Source organism: Kogia breviceps, chromosome 8, assembly GCF_026419965.1.
Source record: "Kogia breviceps isolate mKogBre1 chromosome 8, mKogBre1 haplotype 1, whole genome shotgun sequence".
In the NCBI taxonomy this organism is placed as follows: Eukaryota; Metazoa; Chordata; class Mammalia; order Artiodactyla; family Physeteridae; genus Kogia; species Kogia breviceps.
In genome coordinates this window covers 37,162,345-37,185,000 of record NC_081317.1, presented here as the reverse complement: position 1 = coordinate 37,185,000, position 22,656 = coordinate 37,162,345, and the positions used below count along the sequence as shown (strand labels likewise).

General features: G+C 50.3%; 1 protein-coding gene across 7 annotated transcripts in view; it reads left to right on the top strand.

Annotated features, from left to right (window-relative positions):
• Positions 1-22,656, top strand: part of DAPK1 (death associated protein kinase 1) — a 212,519-nt gene that overhangs the window by 164,345 nt on the left and 25,518 nt on the right. For all 7 annotated transcript variants that reach the window (XM_067041208.1, XM_067041210.1, XM_067041211.1 and 4 more), the window contains exons 18-20: positions 24-122; positions 7,311-7,388; positions 21,846-22,068. In XM_067041208.1, coding sequence (XP_066897309.1) covers positions 24-122; positions 7,311-7,388; positions 21,846-22,068 — 400 coding nt within the window. The remainder of the gene's footprint in view (positions 1-23; positions 123-7,310; positions 7,389-21,845; positions 22,069-22,656) is intronic.

Sequence of the window (22,656 nt, the reverse complement as noted above, 5' to 3'; positions counted from 1 at the left end):
TGGGTCTTTCTTGTCTCTTCCAGTACGGACGGACGCCTCTGCACCTTGCAGCCAACAACGGGATTCTGGACGTGGTCCGCTACCTCTGTCTGACAGGCGCCAACGTGGAGGCGCTGACTTCGGTGAGTAGCCCTCTGGCAGGAGAAAGCAATTACAAACCCCTCAGTCCTCGAGGGCACAAGGGGAAAGGTATTGCTTGGCAACAGCACTCCAGAGCAGACAGGCTGCTGTTAAGCTTCAGCTCCTCCACTGCAGTTATGTAAACATTTGCCCACACAAACCCGGGGTAAGACCCCGCTAATGCCTCATCCTCTTCTTCCACCAGGCCTGCGCTGCCAGGAACACCTGCTGTTTCCCACTGGCCTTTTCGTTTCCTGTGTTACACAACAGGCCTTTGTGTTTTCTATTAGGTTGTGTGTTTATCTTTTCTAAACGTGTCCCCTCCTTTCAGGGAGGGAGAAGGAAGGCCCCCCAGCGTGGGGGGAACAGGTGACAAGAGCTGTTCTCTCTCTTTTAAAAAGTCCGGCTTTGCCCTTAGGCCCACAACATATTTTTAAATGAGATTTCTTTAAATCTCATTTCTTTAAGTGTCTCACTGCCGACATTCCCGTTCCAGACCTGGTACCTCCCTGCAGAAGAAACCCTTTGATTCACATTTCAAGAAATACCAACGAGGAAAAATATGTCCGCTAAGAGATAAGGTTGCTGTTTTACTGCTGCAGTGAAACATTATCATTTGAGTTGTCTCTGGCCCAACAGTGGATTGAGTCTCCATTTGCTCATGTGGGAGATTCCTAAAACTCACTAGAACTTTGCTGACGTAAAGTGTTTCTCTAAGGAGACCCATCGGAGTCTTGAAATATGGTGGCCAACCTTGGGAAAATCAGGGCTCTGAGGCTGGAGAGTCATACAGGGGTTGGCAAACTATGGACCACAGGCCAAATTCAGCCTGCTGCCTGCTTCTTTTAATAAAGTTTTACTGGGACACAGCCACGCCCATTGTTTACACCTCGTCTGTGCCCATTTTCACTCTACAAGGACTGATGAACAATTGCAACAGAGACCCTATGGTCCTCTGAGCCCCAGATATCTGCTACCTGGCCCTTGACAGAAAATGGGTACTGGCTCTCGGCCTAGGACATTGCCTCTCTGGCTGTGCTAATGTGACAGGGATGTGATTCCCTCCCCACAAGCAGTGGGTCTGTTCTCTGCAGTGTTGAGCCCCGAGCTGGGCTCTTCTGCAGGTCCAGTGCTTACCAGCGCTCTACCTGGGATTGTCCCTTCTTAGGGCACCTCCTCGCCCATCACAAACCCACCTACCACCATGCAATGACCTGACGAGCCATTATCAGACCCCGACCATCCATGCCTTGGCACTCAGTCCAGCTACTCCACCATAGAGAAGTGATGTACATTTTGATGGGGAGAAGTATTTCTTTGTTACAGATGTTGCCTCATAAAAAGTAAACTGTCGGGGACGGCTGTGAAGATGCTAGCAGCTACCCCTGCCCGCCCGGCAGTGTGGGCCGGGACCTCTCAGATGTGTGGCCTTCGGCCTCTGCTGGGTCCTTGGGCTGCCCCCTGACTGCTGTGAGCCCGCGGTCATCTCTCCTTGCCTTTGGCGCCCCCTCAAGAGGCCCTCGGGTGTAACTTCCACACCCCACCCTTCCCAGCTCACCGCAGACGCTGCTCCCTGGTCCCCAAGAGTCCACCTCACAGGGCCTCAGTCATTTATTCATTCAGCAGATACTGAGCATACACTGCACACCAGGCACAGAACAGGGAACACAGAGGGGCCAAGTCAGGCAAGCAGCCCCTCCCTCGGGAAACTTCTAGTCTAATGGGAGAGAGTCAGACCCAAGGGTCACAGCAGTAAATATACAGCTACTGGATGGGACCCGTGAGAATTAAGAGCCAGAGCCCCCAGGGATGTTTCCACGGGGGTCAGGAGCGCTCCGCAGAGAGAGTGGAGAGAGAAGGAAGGCCCCAGGCCCGCGGGGCTTGGTGGGGCTGCATGTACATGGCCCCCCCAGCAGGCACGGTGGAGACGGGGGTCTCCTAGGGCGGGGAAGCCACGTGGGCTCCATGCAGGGTGCGGGTCATCACAGAGGCGCCGTGCTGCAGGCTGAGGCCGGCTCCATGGAAGGACAGCTTGCTGCCTGTGTCGTACTAGACTTTCTAGTAGCCGCATCTGACAAGGAAAAAGAAACGGAGGAAATTAATTTCACTAATATATTTTAATATGTTAAAAGTAACATATAAAGTAATGTATTTTGCCCAATAATGTGCAAAATATTATCATTTTGACTTGTAGTCAGTATTTATAAATTATTGAGATACTTCCAGTTCTTTGAAGTCTTGGAAATCTGGGTACGTTTTATACCCACAGCACATCTTAGCTCGGCCTCGTTTGCAGCCCCGCGGAGCCGCGTGTGGGCTGGGCTGCCGCCTTATTGGACGGCACAGCCCAGCCCTCTTCATGGGCCAGCTTTTCCCCTCTGCCTGACCACAGGGTTCTTCCCATCGGGTACCACCTCCCTCAACCTACAGCGCCTCTAGCTGTTACCCTCCCTCTCCCAGTCTGTCCTCAGCCGGGATAACTGAGAAGAGTCTTCTGAAGGTCCAGTCCTCTTTTTCCTTCCCTCCCACCTCTCCTCCACCTGCCACAGTCTATCCTTGACTCCCGGAATTCCCTCGACTCTGCAGAAGCCCCAGTCCCCTCGCCTTCAAAATTTTTTTATTGTAAAATCAAACAGACTTTTTTTAAGGAAAGGACATGAGCAAAAGTAAAACTTGGTGGATTTGATAAATACCTTTGTAACCCCACTAAGGTCAAGAGGTAGAATTTTCGAGGCCACCCCAGAAACCCCCAGTGGCCTGTCCCAGCCACAGCTCACCCCAACCCCTGCCCCCAGTGGAAGCCCCACTCTGACTCTTGTTGTACTATAATCGCTTCCTTCCTTACCTTTCTTTGTTGTCTTTCTCACCTAAGTGCCAGCAGGTATGTCTAGTTATCTCTCCAGGACACGGCACTTCCTTGACACTCTCTCTGGCCTTGGATAAGAAAATCCTGCTTGCCCCTGCTTTCCCTCCCATCTCTGCTGCCCTCCTCCAGCTCCAAGTCTTCTTGCTGCTGTTCCACCCTGCCCGGCCGGCTGCCCTCCCGCTCTCTGCCCCCTGCTCCTCTCACCAGCCCCAGGGCTGCAGCTGCACCTGAAAACTCAGGTCCACGTCCAGGTCTCCGGCCCCACTTGTCCCCTGAGCACTGCGCTGGGACCCAGCCTGGTGGACGCCACCTCTGGAAGGCCCCCCGCCTCCACGCTGCGTCCTCTCCCTCCGGGTCTGCTCTCCTCCCTCAGTGTCTGCCCTTTGCAGAAGCCTCCTGCGTACATCCAGTCGTCTGGTCCAGGAAACGTGGATGCTCTCTTCCCTGGCATCGCGCTGGTGGCCACATCCTGGATTCTTCTCGAACTCACAGCTCTTCGTCCTCTGCCTCCACTTGGTTAAAATCTCACTGTGTATTTCCCCCAGGACCAGCTCTGCCTTGGAACTGGTCCCTCACCTGTAGCCTCATGGTCCTCCTGACAGTTCCGACCCAGCACCACATTTATCATTCTAGAAAAGCCAGTCTGCAGTGGGCTCCAGTTGCAAAGCATCCCGGGGCTCTGCTGCCTTCAGGATGTGTCCTCCCTGGCCTGGTCCCTGCTCACTGCCTACCTCACTCTTCACCTTGCACCCCCTTGGCTATACCAAACTGAGTGGGACTATTTGCAGGTCCTGGGACCTCGCTCATTCCCACCTCATCCAGTCGGCACCTGCTGTTCCTTCCCTCTGGAACCTCCTCTGTTTCCAGCCCCACCTCTTGCACATGGTTCCCCCACATACACAATCATACCCCTGCCGTGAGGCAATGAGACATGCTTCTGCCTTCACAGGGAGAGCCTTTCAGTGCCTAGTAGGCACCCAGGCACTTAGTAGTGCGTGATACTGGTGTCAGGAAGATTCCAGAACACTAACTCCTTGTCCTCTTCCAGTATTCAACTGGAGCCCCAGGACGCCTCCTGTTTCCCAGTCCCCTTCAGTGGGTGTGATTTTCCCCCTTTCTTTCTTTTTTTTTTTTTTTTTTTTTTTTTTTGCGGTACGCGGGCCTCTCACTGTTGTGGCCTCTCCCGTTGCGGAGCACAGGCTCCGGACGCGCAGGCTCAGCGGCTCCACGGCATGTGGGATCTTCCCGGACCGCACAAACCCGCGTCTCCTGCATTGTCAGGCGGACTCTCAACCACTGCACCACCAGGGAAGCCCTGCCCCCTTTCTTGCTCTGTTGGAATTGACCGCTGATATTCCCGTGAGGCTGCGAGCCCTTGGCCATGATCACGGGTAACTTGTCCTGGTCTCCTAACTAGTGTCCCTGCTCCCATCCTGCCCAGTCCACAGTCTGTTCCTCACACAGCAGCCTGCCTGACCCTGTGCAGACATACGTCAGATCATGTCCCTCATCTGCTCAGACCTTCCTTCAGGGTAAAAGTCCTTGTGATGGGGTAGGGATGTCCCTAAAGGTCCACATTGCCTCCCCGTCCCCATCTCTTTCTCCTCCTCCTCCCCTTGCTCCACCTGCACCAATCATATGAGCTTCCTTGATATTCTTCAAACGTGAGAGTCATCCTGCTGCCTCAGGGCCTTTGCACTTGCTGTTCTTTGCAAGACTTCTCAGGTATCCAAATGTCTTGCTCACTCACCTCCTTCAGGTTTTGACTCAAATATAACCTTCTCAGTGAGACCTCCCAGACCACTGTGTGTGAGAAGTGAGTGCTAGGATTGCTCGTGGGCCAGCTGCAGAGCTGGCACCTTGCTCAGGGGTGCATGGTAGCACAGGGCCAGAATGAAGAGATCCAGCTCCTACCCATTTCCCTCTTGAACAGAAAGTCAGGAAGTTTGGGGACACTCTCAGCTCTTTTTTTTTTTTTGATGGTTACTGCTGCTTGCTTTTTCTGTGCCTGGTACTTTGTTGGTTCTTTCCATTTGGTTTTCTCTAATCTGCTCAAGAACCTATGCAGTCAGGGTGTCAATTCTCATGCTGTAGATGAAGAAACCCAGGCTTCGGGAGGCCGAGTGACTGACCACACAGCTGGGCAGGGGCAGAATCCAGACTTAAACCTGGGTCCTTCTCACTCCAAAGTTCAAACTCTTTCTACTACACTGGCAGACATTGCTTTTGGAAGCCCAAACAGTGTCCTTTAGAGCAACATGTTTTGCAAACTGTGAAGTGCTGTGCAAACGTAAGGAATTGTTATTGATGGCTGTTTTCCTGACATTTGAGAGACTTAACAGTGGAGAGTAACTTGGCCAGTGAACATCCTCTGTCTGTGTGCTATGCAGATCTGAGGTCTTCAAGAGGAATTCATGGCCAGTCACAGCAGAGGACAGAAAATTTAAGTCGAAGCTCAGATTTCTTCCAACTAAAGCAACGGTCCCAAAACTTTGCTGCACAATAGAGTCACCTGGGAGGGCTTTCAAACCCTAATGCCCAGATCGCACCCCAGAGAGGTAGAAGCAGAGCATATGGGTGGGAGCCCGGCAGCAGGAGTTCTTAAAGACCCTGGTGATTCCAATGTGCTGTGAGATTTGGGAACTAAGGCCTGTTCTTATCGTGTCAGGAAGGATCTAGACAGTTTGGCACACATCCCTGGTTTGGATGTGGTGTCTGAGAAATTACCTAATTCACCCCAGAGCAAACTAGAAGCTTTTGTCTGCCCGTTGGAGCCATTTCAGGACTTGAGGGCGGGCAGAGAGAGGCGGGTGGCATGAGTGTAAAGCGTGCCTCCTCCGGAGTGCCTACCTGAGTTCCGACCACATCCCATGGCTGTGGTTCTCAGCTGGGCAGTTTCACCCCCCAGGGGACGCTTGGCGATGTCCAGAAACATGGGGTTGTCACAACTGGTGGAAGGGGGACGCTACTGGTGTCTAGTGATGGAGGCCAAGGTGCCTCTAGCCATCCCACAGTGCACGGGACAGCCTTCCACAGCAGAGAATCGTCCTGGCCAAAATGTCAGTAGTGCCGAGGCTGAGAAAAGCTGATCTGACGGCAGGGATTGTGACCGGGGTTGAGAGATTGGCAGGTGTGCTGTCTGTCAGATCCGGGCATTCCCCCAGCCTCCCCGGGGGAATAGAACTTGAACTGTCCCTGGTGAACACTGAGAGATGAGCCAAAGGCCCCTTAGTCTTCTTCTTTAAAAAAAATGTTGCTTTTCGGGCTTCCCTGGTGGCGCAGTGGTTGAGAATCCGCCTGCCGATGCAGGAGACACGGGTTCGTGCCCTGGTCCGGGAGGATCCCACATGCCGCGGAGCAACTAAGCCCGTGAGCCATGGCCGCTGAGCCTGTGCGTCCGGAGCCTGTGCTCCGCAACGGGAGAGGCCACAACAGTGAGAGGCCCGCGTACCGCAAAAAAAAAAAAAAAAAAAAAAAAAAAAAATGTTGCTTTTATTTCTTTTGAAGTTGCCTCTCATCTTTTCTACTTTTAAATTTGCAATAATTCCTAAAACTGCAGCAGAAAGATACCTCAGCCTCCGTTCCCTCCTCGGTAGTGCGTGAACAGCCGGCGTTCCTGCCGCCCTGGAGTGGCTCTGAGGTTACTGCACACGACTCACTGAGATTATTAGGAGGCGCTCAATAAATGTTAGCCATCATCGTGCATGTTCACGGCCTGGAAACAGAAAGGAATTCGTTCGGTGTGAAACTGCAGCCCTGTGAAAATTCTCTAGTTAAAAAGCAAACACCAGAGTGCCGTGGACCCTTATTTCCTCCTTTTATGTTCACCGAAAATCTTCAGATCAAAATTGTAAAGCTCAGCCTTTTCTTTGAAACGCACAGTAATTACCAGTAACTAGCTTGATATGAGTGCTGCAGATTGTCCATGGAAGGATTTTAAGACGTTAGCTTCCACTAACTAGAATTTGCCAGCAAATGACAGTCTTTATCGTTGGCCTAACTGAAGAGAGGAGGTTCCGGACGAAGGGTAATCTGCCCGCTAACGAGGTGCCTGGTTTGATTAAAGCCTGTGGGCCTGAGACATCTCGCCATTGGACCTCAAAGCACCGATGCACGGATTTTTCTACTTCTTATCTTCCTTTTTTGGACAATCAAGTGAAATAAGGATTCCACAGAAAGGGAAATAATCCAGGACATGGTCTTTTGTCCACCTTATTTGCTTCTGATGTTTGTTACACCGTTTCTGCCTCAGATGGCAGTACTGGTGTGTGGAACACACAGCTCTCTGTCGTGGAGGACAATACTAATCGTTTTTCTCCAACAGGATGGAAAGACAGCAGAAGATCTTGCTAAATCGGAACAGCATGAACACGTAGCAGGTCTCCTCACAAGACTCCGAAAGGTGAGAAATTGTGGTCTGAAATGCTCTGTTTTTATGTGAAAGATTCTGTTTTTTCTCTTGTAAACTATGAGGATGAACAAAAGAGGCTTTGGACACACAGGTGGTACCAAAAGGCACTGGTCCTGTGCTGTGGTTTGCATATCGATTTGCATGAACACATTGGCTACCTCTCTGATTTCTTCTTCTGTATCGAGACTTGGAAATCATTGGCTTCTTTGCAGTCGCTATGCCTGGTTTCCCTCCTCCTACCCGCTTTGTAATACCTGCCCCCTCCCCACTGTGAAGTAGAGGGGAAATGAGAAAGCTGACTCTGCTTCTTTCCTTCTTAATGTTTCAAGCTCCAAGATATCACTTGTGCTCCAGTTTATCCAACGTTATTGCTCTAAGGTTTGAGGAAACATGACAAAAATAAGTAAATGCAGGTGTACCTTTCCAGCCCACATCATAGCAGTATGTACTGAGAGACTTCAAAATAGTCACACCCTTTAAGCTAGGGATTCTATGTCTGTGACTGTATCCTGAAGAAATGGAAGAAACACAGAGAAAGAAAGTTCTATGCACAAAGATGTCCACTGCAGTATTATTTAAAATACAGTAATAAAAATTGGAAACATTGAATGACCAACAATGAAGTCTAGTAAATTGACAGACAGCTATAAAAGAGAGTGGTTTGGGGCCGTTAAAATGTTTTTGAAGAGGTTTTAGTAACAGGAGTTTATTGCTTAGGATGTTCCTGGGCTTCAAAGCAGAAGATAAATTATGTGCACATTGTAATCTCAGCTATGTCTTTTTTTTTTTTTTTTTTTTTTTTGCGGTATGCGGGCCTCTCACTGTTGTGGTCTCTCCCGTTGCGGAGCACAGGCTCCGGACACGCAGGGCTAGCGGCCATGGCTCACGGGCTTAGTTGCTCCGCGGCATGTGGGATCTTCCCGGACCAGGGCACGAACCCGTGTCTCCTGCATCGGCAGGCGGATTCTCAACCACTGCGCCACCAGGGAAGCCCTCAGCTATGTCTTTTTAAAATGCATGGGAAGAAAAGGGTAACAGTGGTGTCTTTGGATTTTGCTTTTTTAATTAACACTCTTCTTTACACATTACTGAATTTTTTCCAAATTTCCTATAATAATCATGTAATAATTTTTCAAAAAACAAACTATATAGAAATAAAAAAAATTACTCAGTTAAGTGCTCATTGAAAAGGTATTGTCCAGAATGAGCTTGGTGTATATCCTACAGAGATCCTGCCATATAAATTGAAAAGTGCCTGGGAGAGGGATTATAATGTCTTATAATCATAGTAACTTTCACAGCTACTGAAAGTTTGAATTTTCACAGTGGTCCCCTGGCCTCCTGGTCCTGGTTGAGGGGGGAGTGAGAAGGGACACATACGTAGGTTGGAATGATTTCTTCCCCAGTGCTCGGAGTTGACCTGGGGAAGATAATTCATTTTCACACCTTTGTGTTTTGGATCCTGTGAACTGATAAACACTGAGATCCCCAGGCCACTGCAGCGGTTCAGTCTCTTCTTTGATCTAGAGGTTCCAGAAAGAGATCCCTCCTTATTCACACGTTCTCACAGGAAAGACTTAAATTAACTCTGGGCTTAATTAATTCTCCTACTCTGTACCACCACGGACTGTCTCATTGTGAGGGAGAATTTGAACTAGAAAAACAAGGGAAAACCTTTTGTGTACAGGCAAAACAAGGGGTGTGCCGGGGAGCCTATGCGTCTGTCAGCAAGTCAATAATGAACTTTCACATAAAATCTCCTGATCTTAAAATTCACTTTATTTGAAGCTGTATTCAGCCAAATGAAACACAACTTCAGGCCACCAGTTTGCAACCTCTGACTTTTGCTGGATTTTATAGCAGGGAGCCCCATATTTGTGTGTGTGTGGAGTCTTACGTTCGTAGACAAATTGTCACAATATAAGAGCTGTTTGAAATTGATTCCTCATTATAGTTTTCATCCACAGTGGAAAGAAACGGAAACAAAATCTGGCCTTTCCACAGGCTGGATGAGCACACATTTTTACAGTTAATTATTTAGCCTCTAGTACGGCCCACTGGTAGAAACACTTTATTAAGCTTAACACCTTAGCAGGTATATAAACTTGCTGAGTCAGGTATTCTCCGTTTTCCCAAATTCCACAGAGTGGGATTTTAACCCACCTGCCACTCCTGGCGCCATCGTCCTGATCTGAGCCCTAGCATTGTCCCTGTGGGTGTTTTGTGGGCTCAGCTGGCACACGGGGAGCCCCCTCACAAGTGGCGCACTCTGGACAGTCCCATTGCCACATACTTTCTTGGAGTGCGGTTCACCATCTCAGAAACTCTTGTTAAACAGCAGTGACCCCAGGGGAAGGTGCAGTCTATTCTTTAAGCAAAAATCAACTGCAAACCACAACCTCCAGTGGTCTGAGGGTCACCCTTGGCCGAGGGACGAGGCTTTTCCTTGGACTGTGCTGTGTTTTACTGCCCATCTACCCGTTAGGAAGATCCTTCCTTTTATTTAAAAACAGATTGCTACGCTGGGTGCAAACCCAGATGTCTATTATGGCAGGTTGGAAACAACGGATAAATGCCCAGAAAAAAGACAGGAAGGAGAGCACCCAACACGATAGCTGAGGTTGGGTGGATTGGATGGGTGTAATATGTTTCGACTATTTTATAATTAGAAATATATATAGGAGGTGCAGCTCCACGCATCTCAGGGAAGGGTGGCTGTTTCCAGACCAGAATTTTGAATTCCGGGTGGCGTGGGTTCTTGCCTGTTCCCAGTTTGGCTTTCCCTTTTTTTTTTTTTTTCTTCCATTAATTTGCACTTTGTTTTTTGGTGTCTAGATTTTTTTAAGAGGGAATATTACAACGTTTAGTATTTTACCATTATCCTGTGGTTTTTGTAAGGAGACAAAGAAAGTCTTTCAATGCCTGTGAATATAGTACATCATCCATGTTAGAGCCCAAAATCTACCTAAAGGTTCCCCTCTCATCTTTGCTTTGAGAGGCAAAATATGGGGTAAAGGCTGAGAGTGCAGACTCAGGAGACCCCAGTCTGCCATCTAGCTGGATGAACTAGCCAACTGTTTAACAGCCCTGGGCCTCACTTTCCCTGTTTGTTAAATGGGCTGAATATAGTGCTACTCACGGGATGGTGATGAGGGTCAGATAGGTGATGTAAATGATGTCCTTAGAGCAGTGCCTGCACACAGTAAGCACCATGTGTTTGCCACAGTCGGCATCCTTGCTTGCATCCTGTGGTCCACTCTCTGAGTCCGGGGGAAACATGGAGGTTTCCATGGAGACTCCTCTTGTGACGCCCCCCTCCCAGGAGCAGAAGTTGGGGCATCAGCAATGGCAAATGTGGCAGGGTACACTTGACAGTCATTTTTAGTAACAGCCACCATTTACTCCTCGGTATGTGTGGCGGCACTGTAATTTTACATCCCCGAGATGGGGATGCTCCTGCAGGAAACCTGGACTCCACAAGGTTAAGCAACATACTAATTCGTGCAGGGCAGAGATCCAGACCAAAACAGAAATATCTGCTTTCAGGGCTCGATCAGGGGCTCAGGGCTTCTTCGGTGCTGATTCCTCGCCAGCCAGGGATGGTCCTTTCCCCCAGTGAGCTCACGTGCTTTGTGGCAGGCATGGGTCGCCTTCCGCGGGGTCACCCAGAGCCCCATGCCCTGCAGCTGAGTTTTCCCCAACTCTGTGTTCAGAGAGACGTGCGTTTTCGCTTGCCTTTGTCATTCCCTCAAATGGCTCTAGACCTCAGCTTTCTGAGTCGCCAGAAAGGGAGGAGTTGGCTGCCAAGCATTTCTAACCACCCTCTATCTTTTTTTTTTTTTTTTTTTTTTTTTTTTTGCGGTACGTGGGCCTCTCACTGTTGTGGCCTCTCCCGTTGCGGAGCACAGGCTCCGGACGCGCAGGCTCAGGGGCCACGGCTCACGGGCCCAGCCGCTCCGCGGCATGTGGGATCTCCCCGGACCGGGGCACGAACCCATGTCCCCTGCATCGGCAGGCGGACTCTCAACCACTGCGCCACCAGGGAAGCCCTATCTTTTAAAAAAAAAAAAAAAAAAATCCCAAAATAAATAACTGCTTGGGATTTGGGGACACCCAGCACTGGAACCTGATTCTTGAAAATGATCGTGATATCCCAGTGCATCCCTGGAGAATGCATCGCGGAGGACTTGTGGGCGGTTGCCTCAAGGAGCAGGCTCTACCTGCAGAGAAAGCCAAGAAAGTAGATTTAAGTACAATCATAACCTGGATCATCTGCAGGAAGAGACTGTCCACAGCCCGGTACAATGGGTGAGGGGAACGGGAAGAGGGTAGTTTATACTTAGGGGCATCTTATCACCATTTCCTTTCAATGTCATTGTCTCCTCCATATTTGCCAGTGTTTCTCATCAGGGTGTTATCAGCATCAGCATTTTGGGTGGGTGGAACTTCCTGTCTTTGGAGGATGCGAGGACCCCCAAGCGTCTAATGTTTAAGGTATTCATTCCTTCCCCCATTCATTGTGGAAACCAAAAAAACTGCCTCTATACCTTTCCTAACACCCCTTAGGGTGTTGCCACCCTCAGTCCTACCCACCCCACATGGATCCTAAGCACAGTCATGAGGAGAAGTCTGCATCTGGGACAGCAGGGAGGTTGGCCTTAAGTTGCCTTGCTATGCCATTTGGTTTCTAAGGGCCAAATTAGCAACAGAAATGTTCCCTGTGTCTTCACCTTTAATCAGTTGGCAAGTCTAGGAACGTATTTTTAAACATTTGTTAGGGATAAGCCATGGAGCTTTCTCTTCTGGAAATAGAACCAAAGTCATCTTGTTCTTCTGCCTGATCCAGGTGTTGGTATGTCCCAGGGTTACATCTGTTCACTCTTAACCCCCTTCCAGTGGGTAGTGTCATCTTTGCCTTGGACTTCAACTGTTGACGCGTACTGAGGACTTTCCAACCCTCCCTCCATCTCTCATCTCCTTCTAGAAGCCCACACCTGTGTGTCCAGAGATCTTTTTTCTTTTTAAATTTTATTTATTTATTTTTGGCTGTATTAGGTCTTCGTTGCTGCGTGTGGGCTTTCTCTAGTTGAGTTGAGCAGGGGCTACTCTTTGTTGCGGTGCACGGGCTTCTCATTGCTGTGGCTTCTCTTGTTGCGGACTCTAGGCGTGCAGGCTTCAGTAGTTGTGGCACGTGGGCTCAGTAGTTGTGGCTCGCGGGCCCTAGAGCACAGTCTTAGTAGTTGTGGTGCATGGGCTTAGTTGCTCTGCGGCATGTGGGATCTTCCCAGACCAGGGCTCGAACCCGTGTCCCCTGCACTGGCAGGTGGGTTCTTAACCACTGCACCACCGGGGAAGCCCATGTCCATAGATCTTCTGATCTCCATCTGATGACTCACAAACTTGATGTGTTTAAAAGTCTATTCTTCATCTTCCTCTCTAGTCTGTTCTTCCCTAGTGAATGCATGACTCTTTCCAATCACGGCAATCAGAAATTTGGAAAAAAAGAAAAAAAAAAGTCATCGTGTTGACCAGCTCAGGACAGCAGAGGGTGGGCCGGAAGAAACTGAGAGAAGATTCTGATCCTTTGTGCAGGAGGCTGACTTCGGGGAAGTGAGACCCTTGCAGCCAGCACATCGGGGCAGGTGGGGGGAGAGGGCGGCCGAGCTGGGGCTTGTGAGGGTAGGAAGAACACAGTGCATCTTCCTCTCTGATCCAGTTCAACAGGAGATGATTTGGGGGTAGTGGCATGTTGGGGCCCCAGGCACTGTCTGGGAGACCCCCCCCATACACATCTCTCCCCAGCTGCGTGTCCAGTGCCATCACATTCGGGGCTTGAAATCAGCCGTGGTGGTGGTATTTACCCCACAGGAATCAGCAAACACTACAGATCAGACCTTTCCCACCCCCGCCCCAAGCCCCCTGCAATGAGCTGCTTTTCCAGCACACCATTGCTACGGGGTCTCTGGAGGCTCCCACAATTCCACCTTGCATTGTAGGTACTACCTTCTTATAAAGAGGAGCTGCACCCTCCACTGCCCCGGTGCTCACCCCCACTACTAAACAAAGCCCCCTTCAGCCCTCCAAACCTGCCCAAGAACTGTGTTGTTACTTAGCCAAACCACTTCTCCTTCTCCTAGAAAAAGGAGGGGTGCATGTTATGACAGGCGGGGGAGGGCTTGCACTTAGATTTTGCATTGGCATCCATTTTTACTATCACTGCAAGGTCAGTTCTCATCTGATTTTAAAATACTACTTTCAAGGGGGTTGGGGGAGTTGGCTTATTTTTATTTTGTTTGATTGTTCTTCTAATCAGCTTTTCTGTAAACTGATATTAAAAGTAGTTGCTTTTCCTAAGCCTGAGACTAGACAGTGAAGAAACATGCCCAGGAATATTTTGAAAAATAGGACAAAGTTGGGAGTTTGCCCAGAATTTAAAATTCACCACAAGTAAACTGCATTTGCATAATTAAGAGCTGCTGCTCCCATCCTGCTGGGTCTAATTGCATCCTGCCACGTGTGGAAAGCCATGTCATCTCTCCATGCTCTTATCTGGCTTTCCCAGACTGGAGATGGGCCTGCCTGTCAATCTGCTCATGTTTAGTTACCATTGCAGGTGAGAAAGTGAACGCTAAATTGCCAGGGGGCACAAGGTGCTGGAAGAAAGGAAACTAGAAACCCAAAGTAACCAGGCCTTCAAAAAGCAATGCAGTTTCCAAATAATACCCATTTAAAAGATAGTCGTAGTATCTACTATAGGCCAAGAACTGTTCTAGGCACCAAAGAGACCACAGCAAACAAAGGGGAAGGGAAGACCAGCCAATAAATAAATAAGAAAATGCCAGATAGGTCAGGGGGTGGCAAACAATGGCCATAGAGCCAAAACCAACCCATCACCTGTTTTTGTAAATAAAGTTTTATTGGCGCACAGCTACATCCCTCCATCTACTCCTGTCTCTGGCTGGTTTCTAGACACATACGTGGCAGTCACAAGAGACCACTTGGTCCTTTACAGAAAGCTTTGCTGCCCCCTGGTGTAAGTGAAGGGGATTCAAATGGGGTGAAATGAGAGAAAGTAAGGGGATGGCAGGTGGTGGCTGCTTTCCACTTACTGGTGTGGGGATGCCTCTGTGATGGTGACATTTAAACCAACACCCAAAGCCAAGAAAGAGGAGCCAACCAGAGGAAGGGCTGGGAGAATGCAGAGGGAATGAGTGAAAAGGGCCTGAGGCAGTCAAGAAAGAGTCAGGTGTGTTCTAGGAAATAGATCAAAAAGGAGGGGGTGGGCTTCCCTGGTGGCGCAGTGGCTGAGAGTCCGCCCGCCGATGCAGGGGACGCGGGTTCGTGCCCCGGTCCGGGAAGATCCCATGTGCCGCGGAGCGGCTGGGCCCGTGAGCCATGGCCGCTGAGCCTGCGCGTCCGGAGCCTGTGCTCCGCAACGGGAGAGGCCACAACAGTGAGAGGTCCGTGTACCGCAAAAAAAAAAAAAAAAAAAAAAAAAGGAGGGGGTGATGGGGTTAGCAACAGAGTTTGAGTGTGGTCTTTGGGGCAGAAAATGATGCCCGAGGAGATCTGATCTGAAAGATAGGCCCAGCTTTACAGATCTTGGTAAGGTGACTGGTTATTGGTCCAAGTGTGTTAAGTAAGTAGGTTAGGAATTTCCCCCCGCTCAGACCGAGAGACCAGATAGAAGGTGGTCTTGGCGGCCAGGTGAGATAGGACAGCTGCTTGGACTAGTGTTGTCCAGGCTCAATTACTTTGTGAGCTTTGGGCAAGAATACAAATGAGAGCTCACTTTCCCCATGTAAATATTTAAAGTATATAGTTAAAGCTAACGGGGAAACATGTGCTCTAGCCTCCCACTTTCACAAGAGCACCTTTGTGAGCGCCTGGAAGCCCAGGTTCTGGTTTAGGATTCTGATTCCTCGGGGTTCACTGCTGCTTCCCCCCAGCCTCCCAGCCTGCTTGCAAGAGGCCTCACCACGTCCCAAACACATCCGCCAGCCTTTGGGGGCGAGCAGGACAGGACACGAGAATATTTCAACGCATGAGCCACGACTTGGGTAACAAAGAACCCTCCACTCCCCCGGGGAAGTGTCCCTGCTTATGCTCCCCCGGCCCAGCCAGTGAGGACCTGACCAGCCCGGGCACAGGGAGGGTCTTAGAGCTTCTGTTAAATACAGACCACGGATGGACTTTAGTGCTCCCCCTCCAAAGACATCGATATCCTACCACCTTCTAGAGCTAGCCAAGAGCACACTCCGTACCCTCCTTTGCCCCTCTCCGCATCAAAACCAGTCTGCCTTGGAGAGCACAGACTCTTAGACTGATTGATGCAAGCTGCCTTCCTGGGGACCCCGGTCTGGATGCGCCACCCGTCCCTGTTGCGACATCTCGTGGTGAAAAGTGGAAACGCATCACCCACCAGGAGGGGAGAGATTTCAGAAACTTCTGTCTCAGATTGCTGTATCAAATTCAGTTGTGTTCAGATTCTCCGAAGTTCTTAGTGAGCACGAAGAGGGGTCGTCCTCGAGGACGAGCTTAAATTTCCTTAGATAGGAAATCTAGAGTATATCTTGCTTTTCCTTGCCTTTCGAGATAATGGTGGATTCTGTCAGTCTTGATGGAGAGCAGTGTCCTGGCTCATCTTCCCAAGGACAAGGTGAAGGATGAATGAGTCCAGCCCAGCCCAGGCCAGCAGGTCCTGGTGGAAGGGGAAAGGAAGGGCCAGGAGACGTGCAAAGGCCCTGGGCAGAGAGCAGGAACGTGGGATGGCTTGCAACCCCTGTACCCGTTTCTTTGGCCTGCGAATTATCTTTCTCACCTGCCCACCGTTCACCTCCACTTGAAAGGTGAGAACGCGTGTGTGTTCGTATGATCGTCTGGAATTGAGGATTGTAAAAGCCGAGCTGTCAGTCCAGTGAAGCAGTATTTTCTTGGACAAAACAAGATTTCTTGAGGACAGTTATTATTGGAGAAACAACATGTGAGCTAGTGATGGGTTCTGAGATGAGCACAGCCCCTCCAGATGAAGGCTCAATCTGCAATTTCATAAAAAAAAAAAAAAAAAATCTTGAAGCCTCCCTGGGGCTCCCCGAGGATGTGGAGCCTGTTAACGCAGGCCAGCAATCCAACTCATTTGCTTAGGAAAAATGAGGTGCTGAAATGTGCCCTTTGTCCAAGCAGATCCAGAGCAGTGTTCCCCTTCTCATTCTACTTGCCTTTATCGTAGCAATGACTTATAAATCTTACTTTAAATCGGCACCCTGCACTAACTGGGAAGCGTCTTCTGAGTGGGACAAACCGGAAATTGCCTCCTTGGATATTCAGTGCTTGTAACTCAAGACATCCCCACTTTGAGATTCTGCTCTTGATCTGCAAATCCTTGTTTACCGCTCCCAGTCCCCTTCTGAGAAACCCACCACCTCCCTTTCACTGACAGCAGTGGTAGAAAAGAGACCTGGTGGTGAGCTCTGTCTTTGCCTTGGGCAAGTGCCTTGGCCCCTCTGAGCCTTGGTTTCCACATCTGAAAGAGAGAACGACCACATTAACCACAGAGGTTTCTTTGAGGTTTAATAAGGGATGTGAGTGAAAACACAGCATAAGCTGGGAGATACAAACGTGGAAGTTACTGCTGCAGACAGGAAATGCATCTGTCACAACTCCTCCGGCTGTTCATGAAAGAATAATTCATGACCCTTCCGGGGTTACTGCAGTGGGCGTGTAGCAGAGGAGAGAGACTGGCTCAACCCCAACTTCAGCAAAGACAAGTGGGGATTTATAGCCAAGGAGCAAGGCGGGGAGGACAGTGGGTGGAAAATTGCTAAGAGGAAACCCAAAGGCGGGGAGGCTTCTTGCTGGATTGACTGCTTTGGATTCTCTTATGAGATGGTCAGCCGGTTGTGGCCACGAGAGGAGACAGAGGGGAGGCTCAGGGCAAAACATAGGTTTTTATATCATAAACAGGGGTTAGAGCATTGTCACAGAGCTCAGACTCAAGCCAGGGGCAAGCTGTGAGCCCCCGTGGCAAGTGCCTTTACTAGGGATCAGGGTGGGTACATGAGGAAAGGCAGGAGGACTGGGGGGTAGTGTCACTGGTGCGTTTGAATGTCACGGGGTCACCCTCGGGAGGGTAGGAAGGGGAACTTGTGGCTGAGCCCACCTTACACACCGGTGCACCTGGGCCGGCTCTCACAGCCCGTTTGTGGGGATGTTGAGGCAGCGGGAAAATAGGAAGTTTTAAAGGTTATAATATTCTGGGCTTCCCTGGTGGCGCAGTGGTTGAGAGTCCGCCTGCCGATGCAGGGGACACGGGTTTGTGCCCCGGTCCGGGAAGATCCCACATGCCGCGGAGCGGCTGGGCCCGTGAGCCATGGCCGCTGAGCCTGCGCGTCTGGAGCCTGTGCTCCGCAAAGGGAGAGGCCACAACAGTGAGAGGCCCGCGTACCGCAAAATTAAAAAGGTTATAATATTCATCAGAATTCTTGCTGAAGGCGCGCCAGGGTGATCAGGTATCAAGGTTGGGCATGAAGAATTTGCTCAGCTATCAGGGGTGGGGGATTTTCTGTAAACGTGACCCTGCAGGATTCTTGTTTAACCTGGACTAACCGGACCAAGGTCACAGCCCACTGTCACTGGGTCCTCTTGCCTCCGGCTTCCATTTCTGGGGCTGACCTGGGAAGCAGGCAAACAGATCGCCAGCCGCTGCCGGCCCACCACTGCCCTGCGTGGAATGGGGAGGAGTGAGCGGGGCTCTCAGCCTCAGGCGGCGCTGAGCAAAGTGGAGACATACCGTCTCTCAGCTGCGTGGGGCAAGCCCACCTTGGTTCACAGCTGCTGCTGGAAGCACGCAGGGTAGCACCTGTGTCCCTCGGTTCCCTGGGTGCAGGTCTGCTCAGAGAGGAAGGGCCTGCGGGGACTCGTGCAGAAGGGACAGAAGTGCCCTCACTCCTTCCCACAGGACAGACACGTTGGCCAAAGCTCACAGTGTCAGGATCAGGAAGGCACGAAACAGAAGAGAGCAGCGAGCGATTCACTGCACAGTGCGTCCAGACCTAATGACGGGATTGAAGCTGGAAGCAGGTTTTCTGCCTTTGCCCCGTATCAGGAGAAGCAGATACTGGCTTCACGCAAAGGAGCTGTGCGTGTTGGGTGGCTGTGGGTCATGAAATAGGTGGAGAACTTTTTAATTTACGCAGTGAGGTACTCCTAGCGGAAGGGGATGCTGACAGTTCAGACACTCAGCGTGAGGTGGTTGGAGATGTAGTGGGGGCCTGACTTAAAGGGAAGATAAAGGGCTGGTTTCGGAGATTAAATTAGAATGAGAGATGGTAGATTTCTTTCAGGGGATCATGGGCTCATCCGCAGCAGTAGATGACATGGGGAGAATGCCAGCGCCCCATTTCTTCATGCCTGCTCAGCAGCACCCCAGTGAGTAACTGTCTCAGGATAGAACTTTTCAGCTTCTGTGCTGACTTGGGTAATAATTCAGGGCAATTGCTGGCAAGATTCCCTAGCTTTTTCCACCCAATGCAGTGCTTGAGGTTAGAAAAAGAAACCAGATCACTGTCCAAACCATGGTTTCCAACCCTAGCCGACCCAGTACTTTATAATGTACATACTGTGATGCCCCTTTACTCTCCCAAAATAAAATTCAAAGATAACAATGTACCTACACAGGTAATTTTAAAAGGTCAATAGAGGGAATTCCCTGGTGATCCAGTGGTTAAGACTCATGTGCTCCCAATGCACAGGGCCCAGGTTCGACCCCTGGTCAGGGAACTAGATCCCGCATGCCACAACTAAGAGCCCGCGTGCCGCAACTAAAGATCCCACAGGCCACAACTAAGACTTGGCACAGCCAAATAAATAAATATTTTAAAAATACAAATAAAGGGCTTCCCTGGTGGTGCAGTGGTTGAGAATCCGCCTGCCGATGCAGGGGACACGGGTTCGTGCTCCGGTCCGGGAAGATCCCACATGCTGTGGAGCGGCTGGGCCCGTGAGCCACGGCAGCTGAGCCTGCGCTTCCGGAGCCTGTGCTCCGCAAAGGGAGAGGCCACAACAGTGAGAGGCCCGTGTACCACAAAAAAAAAAAAACAAATAAAATAAAAGATCAATAGAGTGCCCTAACTATAATATAACAAAGACATCGAAGGAATATATATAGTATAATAGAATGTGTATGTAAATGTGGAGCACAGGCAAAGAGGAGACATTGTGAAATTGGCAGATACTTGGACCCATCTGCAGAATCACTGAATGTAACACCTACAGATGCCACGGATGTGGGAGGGATAGCAACTCAAATACAGCAGCAACAGGCTGACATTTCAGAAGTGGGGATCAGAGCTCCTGAAAGCTTAGGAAAAAAACCCATGTATATATAATTCCACCAGTGTATAAAATAGTTGCATTCTTGAGAAAGTCACTATGTATTAAACCAAGCCCTCCCAAAACCCTCTGGGTCATATGTAAAATGCAATTAAGTCCTAAGCTCAGATGATCATAAACAAAGTTTTTCTCTTATATAAATGCTCAGCAGACACTCAGAAGTCAGGCAGACTCAAGAGAATTCTTACCGCTCAGGACATTGTACGTACACGTCAGGACCCCTAGCACCCACCTACCCACCACCAGCAGTATCCCCCAACGCTGAGAACTAAAGCTGCTACCGTCCATTTCCAAAATGCCAGCTAGGGGACAGTGTTGCCCCTGCTGAGAAAGATGGATCAGTGTTTACCAAGAGAAAATGGGGGTAGGAACTCAGGGGAGCCGTGTTTGTTACTGAGCACGCTGCCATCCTTGGTCATTGGTGGAAAAAGTAACGGTGGCCCAGCTGGAAGAGATCAGCAGTAAATCAGCGCCTCCCAGGATTTGGGTCTGGAAGCAGTGGTCCGGCCAGGTCTGAGATCACACTGAAAGGGAAAGGCACACACTCGCCTCCGAAATGCTCTTGCATGGGTCACCCCATGAGTACATCATTTACACAACACCTCTTTATTGGGCATCCTACCTGTGCCAGGTGCTGGGGATACCGTCTCTCCCCTCAAGATTTGGCCCTTGAGTCTAAAGGAGAAGAGTGTCACAGTCTAGTGGGGTGACGATGGAGAGCCACACGTGTGCTTGAGCCTGCCTGAGAGGAGACCTCCTGGAGAGGCCGCAGCAAGATAGGTCTCCTGGGATGCGTGGAAGTTAACAAGCTAAAGCAGAGGGGATCATCGTAGGTAGGCCGGGTGTGTGAGGCTGGGATGGAGCCAGGGTGGCATGATCAATGCCCCCCCACGTAGCCCTTGAGATGGGTTCTCTGGGGGGCACAGAGCACCTCACCAACACCATCCCTTCAAAAGCACCAATGTTATATTTGATGTCACACCGTTCGCATGTCTGTGTCCCCCCAAAACTGCGGATCTGGGGCGGGTGTAGACCTTGCTGTTCCGGCACACGAAAGGTCCTCCATAAATGTTTGATGATGAATCTGTGAATTCTCCAGGGCTGCAGAGACGCCTGCTTCTCCCCTGTAGGGCTGAGAAAGAAGAAAGCGGAAAGGTTGTCGTGGCCCCCAGGCCCCTCCCCAGCATTTAGCTTTGTACCTTGTGATGCCCTTCTTCTCATCATCTTGTACCTTCAGAGAGTCGTAAGGGAGCAAGACCCCTCCACACAGAAGGAGCAGGTGACCTGACCAGTCTAACGGGGCTGACCCCGTTTCACTTTTAAATTGACCACTTGGCAGGAATCGCTCTCTCCAATTCATTGTGCATCAAAAGGCAATGGAAGTAGGCAAATCCACTGAGACAGCACACTGGTGGTTGCCAGCAGCCGGGCAGAGAGGGGCCTGGAAAGTGACTGCTCAGGGGCACAGAGTTTCCTTGTGGGGGTGTGAAAGCGCTCTGGGACCAGATAGCAGTGATGGTTGTGCAACATTGTACATGCACTAAAAGCTGCTGAATGGTTCACTTTAAAATGGTGAATTGTATGTTTATTTTACATTTAAATTTTTTTAATGCAGTGGGGACAGAACAGACTGTATCTGCCACGTGGGTAGAAATTGCAGGTTGGGGTACAAACTTCCAGTTATAAGTTAAATAAGTCTTGGGGATGTAACGTACAGCGTGGTGACTGTACCGCACATTTGAAAGTTGATGAGAACAGCTCTTTAAAATTCTCATCACAAGGAAAACAGTTGTTACTATGTGTGGTGATGGATGGTAACTAGTCTTACTGTGGGGATAGTTGCACAATATATCCAAACATCAAATCATTTACGTTGTACACCTGAAACTAATACAATGTTATAGGTCACTTATACCTCAATTTTTTTAAAAAGGCAAAGAAAACTCACAGACCGGAAGGATGCAGCAGGGGTCCTGAACGGTGGGAATCAGGATGTGCCTTTTGCTGAGGGGCTGCTCTTCTCCTGTGACTAACAGGCCCTCTCTCATCTATATTCAGGACACGCACAGAGGACTCTTCATCCAGCAACTGAGACCCACACAGAACCTGCAGCCGAGAATCAAGCTGAAGCTGTTCGGCCACTCGGGGTCTGGGAAGACCACCCTGGTGGAATCTCTCAAGTGTGGGCTGCTGAGGAGCTTCTTCCGAAGACGCCGGCCCCGGCTGTCCTCCACCAACTCCACCCGGTTCCCACCCTCACCCCTGGCCTCCAAGCCGGCAGGTAGGCACCCCACCAGTCCCTGTCTCTCCACTGGGTACTTCCAAGGTCACGGTCAGGGAGGAGGTGTGGCTTTGTTTGGAGCTCTTGGCCTGAGGCTGACCGGTTCCCGCTGCCTTGGTGGCTTCCAGGTGTGGTCCTCCCGGCTCTTGGCCAGTGAGCGCACCCTGCCCTGGTGCTAGCGAGGAAAGGGCCTCACTGAAATCACGGTCCTCGATCACAAACGTGCAAAATAGCACAATCGTGTTCTGCTCTGGGACTCTGCCCTTGAAGACACAAAGAGCTTGTCTGGACTGACACAGGTTCAAGGTTGCACGGATGGAACATCGGCCCGCAGGACGGGTCCTCACCCCTTATGCTTTCTTCTTGGAATGCTGCAGGTACATCCAGGAATGCGAGAACACAGAGCCACAAAACTGGGTGCACGGGGAAGCCCGCCCTCGTGTATCTGGAAGTGGGGTGGTGGCTTTGAAAGGCTCCTTTATGGCTTTTCAGTTAGCCCGTCTGTTCCCCGGGACCCTAGTTGGGAAAACGATTTTGCTGTCTGCCTCCACCTCCCACAGACACGATTATCAACGGGTTCATGCCCGG